Source organism: Atta colombica, unplaced genomic scaffold (assembly GCF_001594045.1).
Source record: "Atta colombica isolate Treedump-2 unplaced genomic scaffold, Acol1.0 scaffold321, whole genome shotgun sequence".
Lineage (NCBI taxonomy): Eukaryota > Metazoa > Arthropoda > Insecta > Hymenoptera > Formicidae > Atta > Atta colombica.
Window position 1 is genome coordinate 482,281 of NW_017259428.1, and position 20,565 is coordinate 502,845.

The 20,565-nt window shown below is 28.8% G+C and overlaps 5 protein-coding genes across 6 annotated transcripts in view; 2 read left to right on the forward strand and 3 right to left on the reverse strand.

Annotated features, from left to right (window-relative positions):
• Nucleotides 1-6,027, forward strand: part of LOC108690450 (protein 5NUC-like) — a 6,758-nt gene extending 731 nt beyond the window's left edge. For both annotated transcript variants that reach the window (XM_018197747.1, XM_018197746.1), the window contains exons 2-9: nt 946-1,262; nt 2,211-2,442; nt 2,952-3,551; nt 3,872-4,036; nt 4,130-4,234; nt 4,725-4,895; nt 5,046-5,235; nt 5,340-6,027. In XM_018197747.1, the coding sequence (XP_018053236.1) occupies nt 1,129-1,262; nt 2,211-2,442; nt 2,952-3,551; nt 3,872-4,036; nt 4,130-4,234; nt 4,725-4,895; nt 5,046-5,235; nt 5,340-5,533 (1,791 nt within the window). In that variant the 5' untranslated portion in view covers nt 946-1,128 and the 3' untranslated portion in view covers nt 5,534-6,027. The remainder of the gene's footprint in view (nt 1-945; nt 1,263-2,210; nt 2,443-2,951; nt 3,552-3,871; nt 4,037-4,129; nt 4,235-4,724; nt 4,896-5,045; nt 5,236-5,339) is intronic.
• LOC108690448 (SET and MYND domain-containing protein 4-like) lies at nt 6,021-8,749 on the reverse strand. Its single transcript, XM_018197744.1, has 5 exons — nt 7,675-8,749; nt 7,308-7,588; nt 7,005-7,163; nt 6,798-6,941; nt 6,021-6,292 (listed from the first exon to the last, which is right to left on the reverse strand). Exons 1-5 carry the CDS (start codon nt 8,747-8,749, stop codon nt 6,038-6,040), a joined length of 1,914 nt encoding a protein of 637 aa, XP_018053233.1. The 3' UTR covers nt 6,021-6,037.
• A 1,707-nt stretch (nt 8,750-10,456) lies between these two features.
• On the forward strand, nt 10,457-12,302 carry LOC108690441 (protein OSCP1). Its single transcript, XM_018197733.1, has 4 exons — nt 10,457-10,616; nt 11,102-11,421; nt 11,528-11,805; nt 11,880-12,302. The coding sequence occupies exons 1-4, from the start codon at nt 10,505-10,507 to the stop codon at nt 12,247-12,249; spliced, it is 1,080 nt and encodes a 359-aa protein (XP_018053222.1). The 5' UTR covers nt 10,457-10,504; the 3' UTR covers nt 12,250-12,302.
• A 191-nt stretch (nt 12,303-12,493) lies between these two features.
• On the reverse strand, nt 12,494-14,793 carry LOC108690437 (probable trans-2-enoyl-CoA reductase, mitochondrial). The gene is made up of 5 exons (XM_018197728.1): nt 14,497-14,793; nt 14,180-14,416; nt 13,721-13,942; nt 12,796-13,026; nt 12,494-12,724 (listed from the first exon to the last, which is right to left on the reverse strand). The coding sequence occupies exons 1-5, from the start codon at nt 14,680-14,682 to the stop codon at nt 12,494-12,496; spliced, it is 1,107 nt and encodes a 368-aa protein (XP_018053217.1). The 5' UTR covers nt 14,683-14,793.
• An 823-nt stretch (nt 14,794-15,616) lies between these two features.
• LOC108690423 lies at nt 15,617-20,238 on the reverse strand. The gene is made up of 6 exons (XM_018197710.1): nt 20,206-20,238; nt 19,059-19,103; nt 18,035-18,982; nt 17,384-17,966; nt 16,891-17,211; nt 15,617-16,611 (listed from the first exon to the last, which is right to left on the reverse strand). The coding sequence occupies exons 3-6, from the start codon at nt 18,977-18,979 to the stop codon at nt 15,617-15,619; spliced, it is 2,844 nt and encodes a 947-aa protein (XP_018053199.1). The 5' UTR covers nt 18,980-18,982; nt 19,059-19,103; nt 20,206-20,238.
• Between the last annotated feature and the right edge of the window lie 327 nt (nt 20,239-20,565).

Consider the following 20,565-nt stretch of genomic DNA (forward strand, 5'->3'; position numbering starts at 1 on the left):
AATTTTTTATATAATTATATATGCTTACATATAAAACATTTTTTTTTCCAGTATCAAATATAAATTATTCTGCTATTTTTATAACGTTATTATGTCTTTATTATTATTTCTAAAATTAGAAAACATGTCGTAATGATAAAACTAATCAAATGCAAAATTAAACGTTAAATGAATTAAAATTATAATTACTGCTTGAGAGTATATACATATATCCGAATATTTTTTTAATGAAACATTTTCATATGTGTTATTTTGTTATGTGATATTTTTACTCAGTATAATAATGAATACATACTGTTTTACTGCTTAATATTTTATAAGCATTTTTTATATAAAAAATGTTGTCATATGCAATATAATTATCATTATATTATACAATACTTTACAATTATAGTGTAACTCCATATAGTATTAATCTGAATCGTGTTCCTTTCATTCTTTTTCTCCTCCTAAAAACAGAATTGCATTGAATTCTATATTCGTAATTTCTCAGACTAACGTGTTTTAATAAAGGAAAATCGAAAATCAAAGAAAAAAATTCCATTTTCGTAACTTTCCGTAAATTAGTCAGGCACGACGCCAGTCTAAATCGAATTGATTATTTGAAACTTAATGTTTGAAACTTAACGATCTACTTTACGACAACATTACGAACCGTTGCATTCTTGGCAAGTTCTGTTTTGCAAGATCGTAAAGCCAAGAAATTTAGATTTTCACATTTTATAAATGCAATATGCGAAAAGTGAAAATATATAAAAACTTTTGTATATTTTCATTGTATAATAATTTCCATATTCATAAATAATCATCAAAAAAATCATCAGCAGGTTTACAAATAAAGGATTCCAATTATTGTAAAATATAATTTATGTTATAAAATTAATCGAATTATATCATGAAATATACAGAATAAATCTTGAAACAAGATATTTTATGTCTTTCCAGATTGAAAAATACAACATAATAATTCAATAATCGTGAGAGAAAATCAAAGCAATAGTGTAATTGACAGTGAAACGAAAGCGTGCCCTATCGACATTAAATGCAATAACAAGATACCAGATAATAAAGAAGAAATTCTAGAAAAACTCTCGGAATAATAACGTCTGGAACCAGTAACAATAGAAGATGTCAATCATTTCATTCGTAAACTGTTACGTTGTCGTGCTGATAATTGCAAACGAAGCCTTCGCAAATCCCATTTTACGGAAAGATGAAGAATTTACCATTAGAATTGTTCACACAAATGACATGCACGCGAGGTATTTAGGAATTCTCACTATTATTATGTATATCTCACTATGCATACTGATATTACAATTGTCGCACGACAAAGATTTTAAGTTTATTGATTGGCTACAGGATGGAGAGATCCGACAATTTCTCTTTCTTGCAGCCAATCAATAGACTTGAAATGTCTTTGTCGACAAATGTAATATTAGCCTAAGAATAATACAAATGTTAATATATTTAATATTTTTGTTTCTCATCGCAATTCTGGTAAAAATTTTTTTCATAATTTTTATACGAATTAAAACATTTTTCAGAAATACTCAGAAAGTTTTCGGAAAGTTTACATCTTCTTTCAAAATTTTTCATACAAATGAATTCTGAAATATTCTGAAATTTCTCATTTCATAATTTTTAAAAAATATTTTTAAATTTTTTAGATTTTATAATACTTCATCAGAAATTATACTTACAAAAAAATCTTAGAAATCTTACGAATCTTATTTTTTAATTAACATATATAAAAAATTCTGAAAAAATTCTGAAAAAAGCTATAGATTTTTTGAGAAGTATACCAATTCGTATAAAAAAATGTGTGAGAAAGTTATAAAATTATATAGAAATTCTAAAAAATTATATGAAAAATTCTGAGAAAAATTTTTACCAGGGAAAACAAAAAATAATTGTGCAAATTCGAGTAATTCAAAAGATTAATAATTTTTTTTTAATAATTGAATTATTTAAGTTATGTTTGCTCTTCATATATGATCATTATCAATCCAATTCTATCACACCAACAACAATTATCGCCACCGAGCTAATCACAAATGTTAAGATAGTTAATTATCTTCCACACCTATGTGTCAGTTACACATGGAGTTATTTATCGAGACAATTTCCTTGTTTTTTCTGACGTTAAAATTTATGTAATTAAACCAAATGAAGTATAGCCCTGAGAGTTTCTCACATAATATTTTTAGATTTGAGGAGACGTCGCAATTGTCGACGGCGTGTACGCCAGCGGATTCCAAAGCTGGGAAATGTTATGGAGGTTTCGCCAGAATTGCCACTCTGGTCCGTCAAGCGAAATCGGAATCACCTTCGACGATTTTCCTGAACGCCGGCGATACTTATCAAGGAACCGCGTGGTTCAACAAGTACAAGTGGGAAGCGGTTGCTTGGTTCATGAACCTTTTGGCGCCAGACGCTATAGTAAATATCATCTGAACAAGACTCTAAAAATTATAAAAATATTTTTAAAATTATAAAAAAACTAAAGATTTCTTGTTAATTTATTACTATTAATATAAATTAATTCAATTCAATTTAATTATAATTCGTTTATAATTAAATTTTTAATTAAAAGCGGTTATTATTGATCGTTTTTATTTTTAATGTTATATTTCTTTTATACATAATAAGATTCTGAAATTTATTTATTTTTCACTTTCTTAGTTTTTTTAGTAATTTATTTGCTTTTTCTTAGTAAATTTAATAATTAATATACGATTTTGAAATATTTAAGAATTTAACTAGATACATATCTAAAAATTTTTAGCATTCTTTTTTTAAGAAACGTTGGTACTTCTAGTGTTTCTGCATAAAATGTAATTCGTTCTATAAAATTATAAATAATTGTAAATAAATGTAAATAATATTTATAAACAAAAGTATGTATAAGTATAATAATTCGCGTTATTATATTCAATAAATTCTGACAGAGCTTGGGCAACCATGAGTTCGATAATGGTGTTGAAGGTTTAATACCTTTTATACAAAATGCCACATATCCCATCTTAACAACAAATCTGGACCTCAGCGAGCAGCCAGACTTAGCTGCCACAAATCTGAAAAACAGCACAATTCTCATAGTGAATGACAAAAAGATCGGCGTGATCGGTTATCTGACGCCCGACACGAAGATCTTGTCAAGTACAGGAAAAGTAATTTTTAAAGATGAAGTGAAGTGTATCCGAGAAGAAGTTAAGAAGTTAAAGGAACAGGGTGTCGACATTCTTATCGCTTTGGGTCACTCGGGATTTAAGACCGATAAGGAGATTGCCCGGGAAGTCGAGGATATTGATTTGGTAATCGGAGGTCATACGAATACCTTTCTATATCGCGGTAAATCGCCGGATGTCGAGGTACCAGAAGGTTTTTATCCTACAGAAGTAATACAGAAAAGCGGCAGAAAAGTTTATGTCGTACAGGCATACGCTTACACTAAATATTTAGGAAATTTTTCCGTAAGTTTCGATATTAAAGGAGAGGTAACGCATATAGAAGGAAATCCGATTCTCGTGGACGCCAACGTGAAACAGGTAAATTTTTGAAAAAATGCAAAATTGTTCAAATGACAAAAAATATAATCTATATTATATAGATTATAATTTAAGAGAATGATAAATGTATAATATATATATGATATAAATTTTTTATGATATATATATATACAAAATAATTCTTAATTATAAATCAATACTTTAAAAGATAGTTACGGAAAAAAACGAATAGAGATGTGTTTATATATTGAATATATAAATACAAATAAACACTCTTAATGTAATGTAATAATAATTGCATGTACAGAAATTCTCCAAAAAATAAAAGCTTATGATATTTATTATATTGTTTCTTATAGGCGGAAGATGTAGTAAGAATGATAAACGACAAAAGAGAACCGATCGACCGATTGCAAGAGCAAGTGATTGGAAAAACACGAGTATTTCTGGATGGAGACAGCAAGAATTGTAGACGGCAAGAATGCAATATGGGAAATTTAATTTGCGATGCTATAATCGATTACGTAAGATCGCCAACTGATATATAATGAACTGCATTTCCTAGTTGTCAACATTACGAAATAATCTTAAGATTAATGTGCTTTCTTTGTTCGTAGTATGCCAGAGAACATTTTAATAAGGAAGGATGGACAGATACCGCTATCGCGGTGCAGAATAGTGGCAGCATCAGATCGTCCATCACCAGAGCCAGAAACGATCAGGTTAATTGATATGCACTTTGCATTACTTATGAAAATTATATGAAACATTTTTTTCAGAATTTTTCATATAATTTTTCATACAATTTTTATGTCAATTTTTATAATTATTTAACTTTTTTTGAATAATTATTTAACTTTTTAAAAAATTTCTCAGATTCTTTTTTACAAATTGGGATACTTTTCAGAAATACCCTAAAGAAAGTCTATGTATTTTTTTCTAAAATTCTTCATATAAATTTTGAAATATTCTTAGATTTATTCGTAAGAATATTTCATTATATAATTTCTAATAAGATCTTATAAAATATAAAAAATTTTAAGATATTTTTTCAAAAATTATACAATGAGAAATCTTAAAATTCTTAGAATATTTTAGAATTCATATATATGAAATAGTCCTGAAAAATGTTCCGATTCTCGTGTAAAGAAAACTCTGAAAAAATTTTTCAGGAGATTAATTCGCAAACTGTTATCATAACATTACTTACAGGTCACTCGAGCAGATATTATAAGTGTCTTGCCCTTCGGAAATGTCATCGTCAAAGCTTCCATGACAGGAGAACAAATTCTTTCAATGCTGGAGTGGAGCGTTCATAACATCGATAACATAACTTCTACTGGGAATTTATTCGGTGCTTATTTGCAATATTCAGGATTGCAGGTAGTTAAACTTTTTTTTAAATCTCGTTATTTCGAAAGAGAATTATTCAAGTATTAATTTTTATAACTTCCACTTGATTATTTGAACACCAAAACTTGATTATTGTTCTATTCTGTGTTTCGTTAAAGATAAATTTGCGTGTTTTTACAGGTGGTCTATGACGTGAGTCGACCACGGAACTCAAGGGTAATTTCAGTCCATGTTCAATGCGCAGCTTGCCGAATACCAACGTACAGTGAACTCCAAAAAAATGCTACTTACAACGTCTTCATAAACGATTTTCTTGCAAAAGGCGGAGATGGTTTTCACATGCTGGAAGGTCTTCAAACAATCTCTCTCGGTATGCTTACATTGTAACTTTCATTTCACAATATCTTCAAGCTTTTTTTCTCATCGTATTTATTGAATATTTTTTCAATATAATCGTTTGCTAAATTTTAACAGGTATTACTACGGAGCTGGCATTAGAACAATATTTTCAAAAACATAGCCCTGTGTATCCAGGAGTGGAGTGGCGAATTACGTACAAAAACGGCGAGAATTTTAAAAGAAGTTTAAGCAATAATCTTGGGACAACGCATCGATCAGTTGGATTGATGATTCTTTTAACAATCACTATTTGGTTGTCATTGATATAACAATATTATCTCAACTTAAATAACTATAAAGGCGAACATATATTGAATTTTTTAATTTAATGTTGTATTTTACAATTTTATACTACCTCAGTATTATTTGCAATTTATATCGTTTTTATATCTTTCTTCAATTGCATACTTTACTTACATGCATACGTAACAAAGTGAGTGAAAGGATACAAGGAAATAATACACACGCAGGACAACAAGAAAAGGAGAGCGCACAGTATTGTCTGTCATAACTTTAATCTTTTAAAAATATAACACATATGTCAAAAAAATACATTTAATGAGTATAACATTGTTTCTGTATAAACTTTTTAAAATATTTTTAAAATATATCTCTTTAAAAATTATTTTTTCATCAAAAAAATTCTTATATACATATATCGTAAAAAATATTAATTTTTCTTTCTCAAAGAGTTTAAAATGTTCTTCTTGATGCTATTAATCATACACATAAAAATGGTAACGTTGTTTCATCAATCGAAAAATATAACGCGTTTACTTTCGTATTTCTGGTATCTCACATATATTCCCATTAAAGTCATATACCCGTTTTAATGTTTCGATAACATTACTCATTTCCTCGCAAGGCGTCGGCGCACAATCGTGCAATACTTGTACCATTTTCAATAAGTCTTTAATGATATAAGGTCTGTTCGGCACGTTGCCTATTGTTGCTAAATCAACATACATATTAAATTTCTTTAACGCCTTTTTTATCTTAGCCTTATCCTCTGGTTTCTTCACTAATGTCTATATCCAAAACAAATCAAACATTATATTATCATTAAAATATACGATTAAAATGCACAAATTGCACAGGTCTGCATTTTTGCTATTTGGAAAAGAATAGCAGTTTTCTAATATAATTTTTTATGTGCTGAATTCGAATCCATAAAAAAAAATATTGTATCAGCTTTTGAGAAAAATAAAGTTGAAACATGTTTTTTATTATTTTTGAAAATTCGCAACTAATGAACTCAATGTTTGACATTTTGAAAAGAGCACAAATTAATGCTTGAATATATTATGCTTTAATATAAAAATATATCGATAAAAAATGATACTTTACTATTTACTTTAATATAAAAATATTTTCAACCTCATTTGTTTCAAAAGCCTGACGTAATAGAACAGTTTCACTTATGGATTCGGATTCAACACAAACTATGGGAAACAAGTTTTCTTTTTTCCAAAGGACAAAAAAATTCAAAGTTTGCAGACCTGTGTTATTAATTAAAGTTATTATTTATTATACTTGGTATGACTGTAATTCAACATATAAGGGCCAATCTTCCTGACAAGGTAAGCAATCACAGATGAAATAATACTGTTCGAGTAATTTCTGTTGCCTCTGTGCTTTTGACATGACGGCGTAATGTTTGCCATAATTGTCTAATAACTGTAACGAGATAACATATATTGCATTAAATCAACAATTTATACAATATAAATAATTTAATACCTGCTCGCCCTTTTCAATGGGATACATGGCATATATCACTATATGTTCAGGTCTTGAGTGTCTTAATATATTTGGATCGCAGCAATGATTAATTAAACTAAAAAATGGCATAGCGGCTATACCGCGTTCTAGATATTCTAAACCTTGCGTTTCACCAAACTGTAAATATCAGATTTAAATTAATCAAAGTTTTAAAATAAATGTTAAAAAAATCATTGACACATCGGAGAATGATGTAAAAAACAATAAATGTGGCACATAATACCAATATAATATATTATATATACATAGTTGACATCATACACTGTGCATATTACTGGGGATTATTTGTTGATGTCTTAAAATAAGACTACCAATAAATGTAACATCGTTGTTTTTCGCCAGTCCGCTTAAATCCTCTGGTAATTTAGCACCAAATATCACAGTACGCGTCGCTAAAAAATATACAAAAAAAGAAGTATCAAAAGATCTCTTGAAAAGATCAGAAACGGATCTTTTCTCGGTATTTGTCACGAGACTATATACGCCAATGTATCTATTGCTATGTAATTTTCCATCTCGAGAAAAACCTTTTGTTCGTGGATCTGAAAAATAATGACATATACAAATCACTTCATTATTTAAGAAAAAAAGTATAAATATTATATAAGTTATAAAAAAGTATAAATACCATCGTGTTCGTCAACTTCTTTTACCATTGTTCTTAATTCCTCAATACCACCAGCTTCTCTTAAAGCAAGCACAGCAAGTCTTATGCTACACAAATCGAGATTATAAGTGGAATATTCAAGCACAGCAGGGAAGACAACACATTCTATATTATGACATTTCTCCCATTCGATATTTCTACATTCTTCTGAACAATACATAGCATAAGTACAATAGTTACAGGGTATGTTTGCCCAACACACCCTTAAACAATTAGAGCAATGCGTTTGCATATTTTCTTGCACTAATATTAATGCATAAGGTTTCTCCACAGCAATTACCTCCCCTGGGTGAATTTTACGAGTAGCTACAACGTGTCTGCCATAACGCTCATTATATTTTATAGCTATTGCATCTGAAGCACAAGGAACTTCGTTATTGCAAGATTTAATAATAGGAAGAGCAGGAATTTCTTCTGTTTTCACTTTTGTATTCTTATTTATATTTGTCTGCGTAGTTTTATTATGTAAAACATTAAGCTTTGCAGTTAATCTTTCTCGATTTGTATCATTTATAGACATCTTCTCCAGCCAGTGCTGTGCCTCCTTAAGTGTGTGTTCTACAGAATGATTTCCCGTAATCATTAAACATTCTGTTTTACGCAGATAAAGCTTTACTCTTAGATTGTCAGGATAATTTAGGGCTAGTGCTCTGTCAATATCCTGAATGCATTCTGAATACAAGCCTAATTTAAATAAAACTGCTGACCTATTAGCATAACTACGAGCAAGTTGTTCAGATGGATAAGGTGCAAAGGCTATACTCTTTGTATATAATTTTAAAGCATCAATACATGCCGTGTTATTCAAGATACCTGTGACAAAAACTTTATTGCCTTCCTCCCGCAATTTCTCAGATTCTTTGGCATTTTTTGACATACCAGTTGCACTAGGAACTATATCATATTGTTGCATTAGATTCAGAGTAAATACTATACGTTCCTGATCAGTCTTTAATTTCTTAAATTGATTTGACAGTTCAATATGCTTGCCTGCTGCAATCAATCTGACATTTAACATATTTTGTACTTTATCCATTTTGTTTTCTTAAAAATTTTAATATTATATTAATGTAATACTTTTGTGTAGAGCAGAATCTAGAAAAAAAGACATTTAACTTTTTAATAATCAGCACTATGCAAAATGACATCGTACATTTTAAAATTATTCCGTGAGAATTAATTTAATAAATGTTTTAAATTATTTATATTTCATGTGTAAGTTATTTATTTTTATTTGTATGTAATTTTAAACTAAATATGCTTTAATCATAAAATAGTAATTTTTAAGCATTAGAAATTAAAAGAAATACATATATTTAGAATATTTCCTTAGTATTTCTAATATTTTTTCAATATTTTCGTTCGTTCATACATCTGGATATCAGTTTAACCCCAACATAAGAATTTATAGATTGAACATAATTTGATACTAATATTTGCAATATCAAATAGATGTTCAATTTTTCATCTTACTTGTAAGTTCTTCCCATTAAATATTACCTATTACATTGCATATATATTATTTCGAAACAATTTACAATACTTTTTTTTAATTTGTTATTGTTTGCCGGTATTCAAAAAAAAAGAGCATCATCTATGCACGACTAGACAGGTGAGTCAACTTGTTGAATGTAACTCCATTCGAAAGCAACATTTCTACTGACAATCTTATGATTGATTCATCGTAGATAGTAAGAAACTCACCCGATTAAATTGCCAACAATTATAGAATACGAAAACTTCTTTCTCTTTTATCTTACAGAATTGCTGCCACTAGATTCAGTTAGGATGAATTCTTGGACGCCCGCCAATTTAGTAACAAAAGAATTTCTCTGATTTAGTAATTCTTTTTTTCTGCAACTAGATGATTTGGCAACACTCAAATATCTATATACAACGCGGGAAATTTGATTTAAACAGGATATAATGTAACATGTTGCATTACTAAAATAATTACTGATGTGTCAAAATAATAGCGAGGTAAAATTTCTTTCAGAATAAATGATTTTCTATTTCATCCCTGGTAAAAAATTTCTCAGAATTTTTCACATAATATTTTAATATAATATAAATTTGATTTTTTCAAAATTTTTGAATAATTTTATAACTTCTTAAAAAGTTTTCGAAGTTTTATAATTTTTTTATATAAATTGGAACATTTTTATCAGAAATGATTTGGAAACATACATTTTTTTTCTAGAATTCTTCATATATTCTAAGTTTTCTAAGATTTTTCATTTTATAATTTTTAATAAAATCTTATATCTAAAAAAATTCATGATATTTTGTCCGTAATTATAAAAAATAAAAAATCTTATAATTCACAGAATATTTCAAAATTTACATATAAAAAAAATTCTGGGAAAATTTTTTTAAGTATCGCTTATTTTAACTTGTTTTCCATCACAAATCATTCTAGCAATATTACAAGGTTGCAACAATATTGCTGCATGATTTTTTTATTGTATTTGATAAGTTTTAACATTAATTCTTATCAAATAATATTCATCAAGAAAACTTATTAATAGATTAAATACATACATCTCTCAAGTTTTTTGCGAATCTTATAAAATTTTTAATAAAACGTTTCTGTACAAGATTTTTATGTCTCTATTAAAAAAGGTCTGCACGTAAATTTTTTCGCGCAGTCTCGGTACCGATCGCAATAATTATGTACACTTACGTCGTCAAGACGACGCATCGACTTACTTGCTTTAGTAAGGCGTACGTGTACTTATTCGATACATGTATCGCTGACAATAATTGTTGAACAAAGATCGCTTCTGCAAAAATGTCTTTGCATTCAACACCCATCCTGTATTTAAATATGGGCGGCGAGATGTTGTACGTTTTACGACAAAGACTGAAGGCGCAAAAGATCGATGTCGACAAGACAATACAAGGTGAAGATACACTCGAAAGTATATTTTCGAATATATTTCAAAAATATTCCATTTTGCTAATATTTTTGCACAAATGATATAATTTATAATTACACTGGTAATCTTTTATAGCAACACACATGATAATTTTTTATACAATTATATAATATTATCTTTATACAATTTTTAAATAAAAATTATTTTATATAGTATTATCTTTAAACAATTTTTAAATAAAAAATTTATAATTAAGATCAAAATTATCATTTTAAGACATCAAAATTACGTACATTCAATCTGAATCAAAATACCAGACAGATATAAATACACATATTATTTTTCGGAAAGATTCTTTGATATTTTAAAATTGAATTGATTTGATGAAAATTATTTTTATATTGTCAAAATAAAATATATATATATATAGCATTAAATATATATATAGCATTAAAAAATATTTTTTTTAATATTTAAGCTAATATAATTATAGACTAGTTTAATTACAGTATTAGATGACGTAACAGCCGCTTTGCTCAATCCTAAAATATTATCGCCGATTTTCGAAGATTCGCCGATGATTGGAATATCGGAGTTACGCACCACTTTAGAAAGCGTCGCTCTTTCATCCATCATGAAACTAGACAGGAGTAGCATGGACAAATTATTCGATCTAATGATCATGATGGTGAAGTATCAATTGAAGGTGGCTACTGGACCCAGAGAAATCATTCTCATCACTCTGAATCACATAGACGGAATGCGCGACATAGTCAACGATGTAAATGCACAAAAGTGCGTCAGCATGGTGCAGCAGATGGTTGTTAGCGTGAGTATATAACTCAATATAATCAATTTAACAATATTCAATTCAATACAATTAATTTAACAATATTCAATTCAACGAGGATTTTTGTCCACTTTGCAAAGCGCAGTTTTATGGCTGCCTGACTTTCGAAGAAGTCTGGAATGTACGGGAGAATTGCCTGAAAGAATTGGAACCGTACCATGTGCGAGTTTCAATCCTCCTGCGACGCGGTTTACAAAATGACGACGCTAGCTTTAACGTAGTACCTCAAAAATACGATGAGAAATACGTAAAGCACGGAAACATTCTAGCGACGATGAGGATTAAAGATGTGAGCCCTGAGACGTGTTGCGGAGGATCCTTCGATACTTTTGGTGATAGAAAGACGTTATTAGGCAAAAATATGTAAGAAAACATATAATAAAAAAAAAATACACATATGCCGATCATATGGTATGGAAATTATTTATTTTATATAGATACTTGCCAACATACGGCCTAACGGAGGGCGCAATGCGAGACAGCCAACAGTTTGTAAGAGACTGCGGCACGAAAGCAGAATTAGGCATGTTGGCTGTTCAGCTGGGAACTGAGGAAACTAATTATGAGAGACCATTTACGCTTAATTTATTGTCAAACATGGACGAAGAGACTGTAAATAATGCAAGTAAGGAAACTGACATCGAAGGAAACTATGCTAAACGAAATAACGCGGAAAACGGAAAACCAAAATTGAACGAAGATTACAAAGCCAAACTTGATACAGTATATGCGGATTTTTTCGAGGACGAGCACGAAGGTTTGAAATGCAGTATGGACTTGCTCGATCTTCTCGACGAGATCGAATGATTTAAAATTTTAACTGAAACATACAACGCATTGCAATTATTTTTCCTATATTTTCTGGCATATTTATACACCGATATTTCTAGAAATAAGTATATTCTCATATGAAAAATTATTCTATTTTACAAGATAGTATTTTAATTTGCTTCAATCTTATACACATATTGCACAACCCTAAGATGATAATTTTAAATGCTATCAAATCCATTGATAGAAATGAAAAAGTAACAAATGTATAAAAAACATTTTAAGATTCTGTTAAATCTAAAATATACTTTACACCTGTTCGACCATCGAAACTGAGCGCTTTAGCAATAGCTTCTTGATATTCGCGGAAAGGCACCAGTTTATATGGTGGCGGTTGCAATTTCTTATCTATAAAGAAATTTGCTAAATTCTTAAACATATCCAATCTCTCCTGAGAATCCATATTTGTTTTTGTCCAGGTTGTCATCCAAAATCCTTTGAATGATATGTCCTGAAATTGCCCTAATTAAATTTGACAAATATTTTTTACAATTTTTAATTACAAATGGAATGTTGGATTACCTTAAATATAAGTGCGGATATTGGTATAGTTAATGGTTCTCTAGACATACCGCCGTAAGTTACCATAATACCACCATGGGCAAGATGTCTCACTATTTCAGTTGCGTTCTGTCCACCGATACAATTAAGAGCTAATTTCGGTGCAAGTAACTTTTTATTTTTAAACAACTGTGTATTTCGGACTTCCTCCTCGGTTAGCACTTCGTCTGCTCCTAAGCTCGTCAATTGATTCTAAATAATTTATATTTCTAATATTATAGATGTATTCTTAATTCTGTCGACAATATATAATTTTGCATCTTCCATCAGCAGACTGAGACTTTGAACTTCAGTGCAGATTTTTTTTACAATGTTCTGGACTATATAAAAATCTGAAAAAATTCTTACATACTCTCTTGTGAAAGCTTTAACGAATTTTTATTATCTCTACATTTCTTATTTTACTTCATGGAAATCGAAAAGCATCATAATTTACATAATTCATATGAAATCGCCGTATTGTTATGCTTATTATTTAAAACCTAAGTTCAGAGTTGGATCAACAACTCTCTGAATTAGTTTTTAAATGATCAAAACATATATATCTGACAGCGATTTCATAATTATGTAAAGAATTTTATTAACTTTATTTTTCACACACATACACATAATACACCTATTTTTCCTTAAGTGTAACATCATTATTACGATATGATTTTCTATGAAGAAAAATACGTAAAAAAATGTAAAAATAAAACGATCTCTGAATGATTGTAAAAAGCTGTACTCTTCTCTATCAAAATTCATAATAAAAAAAGTCGACTGTACCTTCAAAGTCCCACATTGCCAGAGACATAATATTGTATATATATATATATATATATATATATTCATAATATTGTACATATATTTATATAGTAAATTAAAAAACCTGTTAATATTATACCTTTAACTCTTGTATGTTTGGTCTATCTCTAACAACACTGACAGACTTATAATTCCATATTTTACATAATTGAATGACTAGTTGACCAACTGCAGAATTGCCACCATTTTGTATCACAGTATCTCCAGGTTTTAATGGAACAAAATCCTTCAGCATTCTGTATGCTGTACATGGATTCACATTCATCATACTGGCTACAACTAGATCAATATCACTTGATATCTATAAAATCAAATAACATATGCAACAAATGTATTGTCAAACCTGAGATACAATCAAAAAATACAGACTGTAGAAACAAGGAATAACAGATTTTAATCTATCAAAAATTATATAAGTATATGATTTCTGATAGGATCAGAATACTTAATTTCTGGATTGAAATCTGTTATTTCTTGTTGCTGTTCTTCTTTCAATTATGCATCAATATGCTTTATAAAATGATATAATAATATACACCTTCATAACATCCTTCGAATCATAATTAGCTCGTGTTCTCCAGATTCCAAAATTAGGACCATTTGGTACTACTCTGTCTCCGACATGCAAACCTTGAACATCAGACCCAATTGCAATTATTTCTCCAACTCCCTCATTTCCTGGTACTGCTGGCAGAGGAGGCCTGCTAGGATATTTTCCTTGTATTATATTTATATCGGCTGGATTTACTGGGGATAGTAGCCATTTTACAGATACCTACATCCATAAAAACTCAATTAAATTTTTCGATTAAAATTTCATGATAAAAGACAAACTTTAATTGCAATAATAATTACTTGTTTGCCTATTGGCTGTTGTATTGTTTGCGTTGTTACTTGAAGAACTTTAATGGGATCGCCGTATTCCTTGTATAATAGAGACTTTACGCAGTTAGTGTTAATTGCAGCACTTATTTTTCGAATATTCGTTAAATTACTTTTAACTGATCGTGAGATCGATAAAGTTAATTGGCCTGTAAACATAGTTGTTTCGATGAATTATGACTTCGACATTCGTTATGATATTCGTATTAAAAATTTCAGATCCAAACTTGCTATACAGGTTATGTTATTATCTTGGAGATTGAAGATTATTTTCCCCCTAATTCGTTGCTACGATTCTCGAAACTACGATATTTCGATATATTCAATATTACGATTTTTGAAAGTACGATATCGCAAATCAAAAAATCTCGATTTGTCTAATTTTAAAACAATGAATCTATAATATATGTATTTAAAATCATAATGTAAGAATAATGATTAAGATAATTAATTAAGATAATCAATGTTCTATCAATGTAATATTAACTTTAATCTCGATTCAATTTATTTTATCTTCTACTAATTTTTAGAAAAAGAAATTAAATTCAACTGAGATAAAAATTATTCTTACATAATGGAATCAGGCCTAAGATTAATTAATGATGATTAAGAATAATGATGTAAGAATATGTGCTCTTATATCATAGAAACCATGCGTAAAAATTATGAACGGATCTGTTAATGACAGAACCATGCTCATAATCTCGATGTTATACAGCATTTTTGTTTTATTTTTTACTGTAAACTGATTAGGATGTATTACAAATTCCTTTCATTCGAGTATTAGTTCGTCGACGAGACGAATTTATATTTTTCCCGTTGTATAAATATAAATTTATACATAAAATAAATTTATAACATAAAATAAACATAAAATAAATTTATTTCCATCATGTCGAGAATGTTACTTTCTTTCTATTTGTTTCCTTCGGTTTCACTTTCTTAGAAAAAAATGCAATAAACAATAATTTACGCTTTTCATATTCTGCATTGCGAATTATAATATAATTAAAAACATGGAACGATATAAATTGTATATTTTATTAAAATTTACAGCTTTGACTTTACGTATAATATAGGCACATTATGTTATCTATTTCAAATCGTCATGTTCTTTCTCTGTTAGTATATCGTTTATACTATTACACCATTTGCAAATATAAAATGCAACTATATATGATACTAAGAATTTTTTAAGCTGAACATCATGCTGTGGACAATTTAACCAACGTAAATCCATTTGTACATACAATTCGGTTTCTAACATTAATGCCGCATGATGCACATAACAGACGCCGCTCATTTTTGACGTTAATAAATCTTCAGTACTCTTAAATGTTTCTATCAAATCGTTACTACTAACTAATTCAGATTTTGTAACATCTGTCAGGAGATTCTTACATGTGTCGCATCCTTTGATTCGTGAATTATTTAGGATTTTTGCCGCAATAGAATTGCAAATGTTAAGATAATCATGTGTTGCATCTAAAGGCCTTTCCAAATCTAACATTAAGTCGTCATTATATCTACTTTCTATCTTACGATTAAGAAACTCTTTTAACGTAAACAACAACGATCCGTCTATTTTATTCTCACTGTTATTCTCCACAGTACGAGGTGATGTTAAATTGTTGATTAGCAACGTTTTAAAAGCACTCTCGAATTCCGCACACGTGGGATTGGTATTCCTTATGCCGAAGGATCTAATTTGCGCGAAAAAATGTTGAAGGGAATCCAAATTTAAAATTCGAGGCTTCAAGCATTTGAATTCGTATGCTTTCAAAATTATCCACAATTTGCGTAATCCTCCTATAGTAGAAATCCAATTTTTCAGAACATTCGAATCTCTTATTTGATTCTTATCCTTTCGATCGACAAATCGCATTCTTTGTAGTCTCTTTACTGCCCTCTCCCAAAATGAAAAATGTGGACTGTTATGCGAAATGGCAACTCTTAACGGTTTCTCCGGCTTTAACGTATGTCCATTAACAGAATCAAACAATCGATCAAAGAAAAGTATTATTTCTGCTGTATCCCGTCCTTTCTTTTCTGGCATTTTTAATGGTCCATACACTGTATTCACATGCCCTAAAAAATGTACATACACATGAAAAATAAATGATTCTTAATATATAATCACATAATTTAATTCTTATTAATAGCGTTTTCGACTGCAGTGGATTTAAATCGATCCAAGATTGATTAATGGCATCACATGCTCTACTTTAGGTTTTTAATTTGACGAATTTATAGCATTTCCGGGTTAATCGATCTTGGATTTAAATCCTCTGCAATCTGCAACAATAATATAAATATGTAATAATTACATACGGAATTGTATCTTATTAAATTTATATAAATATATACCTTCTAGTTTGGTATGGTGATGTATGAATCCGCCCATCGTCATACTCAAAACCTGAGCAGCATTTTTAATTTTTTTTTTCTTTATTTTACTTCTTATTACATGCTCTGCTGTAATTTTCGGCATTAATCGATACATACTATGAGTCAAGTCCATATGATGTGCTTGTTCAATGATTTCCCATGATGCAAATTTTCGTTCTTCTCCTTCTTCAACATCAAACTCAAGATCATTATTTAATAAATTATTGCGTATGCTTTTAATAAGACATGGTGGATCATATAATGGAATTATATCTTGCTTTTTTATTGTTACATAACCATCTAAAGAAATACAGAATAACGAATGAAATTATAATTTAATAAAATAAATACAATTATATATATATATAATTTAACATTCAAACTTATTATTTAAAACAAATTATATAATAAATGCAAATATTTATAATCTTTATATTTATAATAATAATAATTTAACAAAAAGCATGCTTACAATATAGTTGTCTTTGTTTCAATTTTAGCCTTGCCGATTCTAATTTTAGTTTATTTATAGCTGTGAGATTCCTTTTCCCATCATTACATACAAAGGCGACTAGATACAATCCACTGTCAATTATAATTTTGGCAATATTTTTGACCCACTCAATAAGTTGATCAGTTTTTGTTGCACCATCACAAAAATAATACGCCAGTGGAAACTTCCATCCACTTTGTACGCCACGAATCATAAAAACTAACACATGATCAGCAAATCTTGCTCTCCGCTTATTGCCAAAATCTTCAAAACCAAGAATATGTTTCTTTTTTGCATCATAATCTACGTGAGGTTGCAATAACATTTCGTCCCACATTAAAAGACACACTTTATCTCTCTCTTTCATTAATTTTACTTTCTTTTTTAGATATTTATTTATAAAATTATTTGGACCTGGATGAATATTAATTGTCTGAAGTATAGATTGTAATGTTTCTATGCTGGGCAGATTGAAAACTTGTGTCAGATATTGATAACATTTACTAGATTGTTTCATGATAGATAAAGCAGCAATCTTTTCAGTCAGTGTAAAATGTCTATCCTATAAATAAAATTAGATCAATCTATCATAAGTTGATATTTTCTTACTGTAATATTCCATTTACATACCTCAGAGGCATATTTTGTCGTTTTTATCTGCATCTGGAGAAAAGCTTGTTCGATAGGTGTCAATGAAGACAATAGCTTTTCTATAGCAGTACTTTTGCTGCATTGCTTAGCTTGCCTTATACGTTCACGAAATGATAACTGCCTCTTTATAACAATTTCTTGCTTCTTTCTTAATATACATGATAATTTGTACAACTTCCACATTTTTGGCGTAAATTTATGAAAGCATTTTCCATGCAGTAAGTTATGCAGGTCTGACAAGCTGGAATTTGTGTTGGATGTTGAATTTTTAGGTGAAGAAGGCTCTAACTTTAAAGAATCTTTATTTATTGGAGAACTTTGTAAAACTTCTTTATTTATTGGAGTACTTCGTAATACTTCTTTATTTATTGGAATACTCTGTGACATCTCTTCATTTATTGGAATACTTTGTGATACTTCTTTATATATTGGAATACTCTGTGATAATTCTCTAATTATTGGAATACTTTCTAAGACTTCTATTACAGGTTGTGTCTCTTTTTTTATTTCTATTATTTCAATTTCTTCAAGTTGACCAATTGCATTTATATCTAATGGTTTGCTCTTAGAATCTCTTGTACTTACAATGCTGTAAGTATGAGTCTCAGTATCATGATCATTAACTATCTCATTGTCTTCACAATTATTTGCTTCAATATTGTTATTACCGTTATTTGGCAGATATAAGGACGGTATAACACCAGGTTTCAATCTTCGTAATCTATACATTGCTTCATAATCACTATCGGCAAAATGTCTGTAGCATACAACGCACTTTCTTAATTGTTCATCAGTTAAATCTTGTATTTTCTCTGAATAAATCGCCTTTTTCCATTTATTCATCATGATAACGTCTTTGGGAAACATGTGGGAAGGTAGGCTCACTCCCGTGGAACATCCCAAAACGCAGCAATGTCTACCCATAACCTAAAACGTTAAGTATTGTTTATATTATAGTCTATTTTATAATATTATACATGATTTTATTAATATTCATACTTACTATAATTGCAGACAGTGATGAGTAGATTGACTGAATAAGGCAAAACTAACAAAACAATGTTAAGTGAAAAAAATTACTAAAAAGTCAAGGCACGTATTTAGCGGAGATACGAACCAAATAGCGGTAAATTTCCATTTACATCGGACGAGATGTGTACTATTACTATATAGAAGAACGTCGGTCTTTTTTAGATTGCGTTCGCTTTACCACTCACAGCGCTTATGAGTATCAATTGTTCTTGTTTAATATTTACTAAACAACAAGAATGAAACGACAGCTTAAAGCGTTATGAACGTAAAAGCGAATACAGCCTTAATATATATAGCGTAATTACCTTAAAAAGTAATTGAATTATTTGGAAATAATTGAAGAACGCGACATATTATCAATTATTATTTTAACTATTCGAAATCGATATTAAAGACGGTCAATCTTATTTAAGTTTATTATTATTATTATTATTACTATGTCGTTTTCTTATTATTATTATTATTATTAAATTGTTGTTCCACTCAAATTTCTCATTTTATACTTATAATTCATAACTTATATTATTAATGTATAAATGTTAATATTATAATAATAACATGTTAATATTAATTTATTTGAAACGTGAAAATTTTTTTTAAAATTTTTATATTGGAATATTTTTTTAGAAATATTCAGAAATCAAAAATATTCGAAAAGTTTATATCTTCTCTCAGAATTTTCCGAGTACAAGTGAATTCTGAAATATTCTGAAATTTCTCATCTTATAATTTAAAAAAAATATTTAAAAATTTTTCAAATTTTATAATATTTCATCAGAAATTGTACTTACAAAAAAATCTTAGAAATTTTATTGATGATATTTTATAATTAACATATATATGAAAAATTCTGAGGAAAAATGTAGATTTTCTGAGAAGTTCAATTCATACAAAAAAATGTGAGAAAGTTATAAAATTATATTAAAAAATCTGAAAAATTATATATGAAAAATTCTGAAAAAAAATTTCACTAGGGATATATTAAATTATATATTTAATTCATAAATGATAATATTAATAAGCACATTATACCATTTAGTTAGCGTATCCTTTAATTTAACACGATCTGTGTACTTATGGAATTCTCCTAGAGTAACAAACTGATGTACTTTTCTCACCTATACTTTAATTGTACACTCGTCAATTAAAAGGTTGCAACACTTTTTTTCGATGGATTTCGGAACTCAGTCTTGTTCGTAAAGCAGTTGAATCTAAAAAGTATCTTTAGATTTTTAGATCCATAAGGAAGGACAAATCGCTCGATGAACAGTCTGCATTCCAAAACCTAATGAAAAAAAATGCAACTTTTAAATTAAATCAGTATATCTTCAAAAACATCTACATTTTCTGTTATAAACATCTTTGTATTAAGAATATTCTTTAGCATGTACATTCTTTTAATTTAATTAAATAGTGACATTATATTTGCTACATATCAATTATAAATCTTTGTTTTTTCATTATATTTTAATAATATA

Excerpts from the sequence above, each read along its gene's own strand:
- LOC108690448 (XM_018197744.1), bottom strand. The coding sequence starts at position 8,749 with ATGGATAAAGTACAAAATATGTTAAATGTCAGATTGATTGCAGCAGGC. Across the intron at positions 7,589-7,674 it reads AGAAGTTGACGAACACGATG|ATCCACGAACAAAAGGTTTT; the intron begins GTATTTATACTT and ends ATTATTTTTCAG. Across the intron at positions 7,164-7,307 it reads TCCCCAGTAATATGCACAGT|TTTGGTGAAACGCAAGGTTT; the intron begins GTATGATGTCAA and ends TGATATTTACAG.
- LOC108690441 (XM_018197733.1), top strand. The coding sequence starts at position 10,505 with ATGTCTTTGCATTCAACACCCATCCTGTATTTAAATATGGGCGGCGAG. Across the intron at positions 10,617-11,101 it reads TGTCGACAAGACAATACAAG|TATTAGATGACGTAACAGCC; the intron begins GTGAAGATACAC and ends GTTTAATTACAG. Across the intron at positions 11,806-11,879 it reads ACGTTATTAGGCAAAAATAT|ATACTTGCCAACATACGGCC; the intron begins GTAAGAAAACAT and ends TATTTTATATAG.
- LOC108690437 (XM_018197728.1), bottom strand. The coding sequence starts at position 14,682 with ATGTTTACAGGCCAATTAACTTTATCGATCTCACGATCAGTTAAAAGT. Across the intron at positions 13,943-14,179 it reads ATTCGAAGGATGTTATGAAG|ATATCAAGTGATATTGATCT; the intron begins GTGTATATTATT and ends TTGATTTTATAG. Across the intron at positions 12,725-12,795 it reads TATCCGCACTTATATTTAAG|GACATATCATTCAAAGGATT; the intron begins GTAATCCAACAT and ends GGGCAATTTCAG.
- LOC108690423 (XM_018197710.1), bottom strand. The coding sequence starts at position 18,979 with ATGGGTAGACATTGCTGCGTTTTGGGATGTTCCACGGGAGTGAGCCTA. Across the intron at positions 17,967-18,034 it reads CGACAAAATATGCCTCTGAG|GATAGACATTTTACACTGAC; the intron begins GTATGTAAATGG and ends TTTTATTTATAG. Across the intron at positions 16,612-16,890 it reads TCACCATACCAAACTAGAAG|GGCATGTGAATACAGTGTAT; the intron begins GTATATATTTAT and ends TACATTTTTTAG.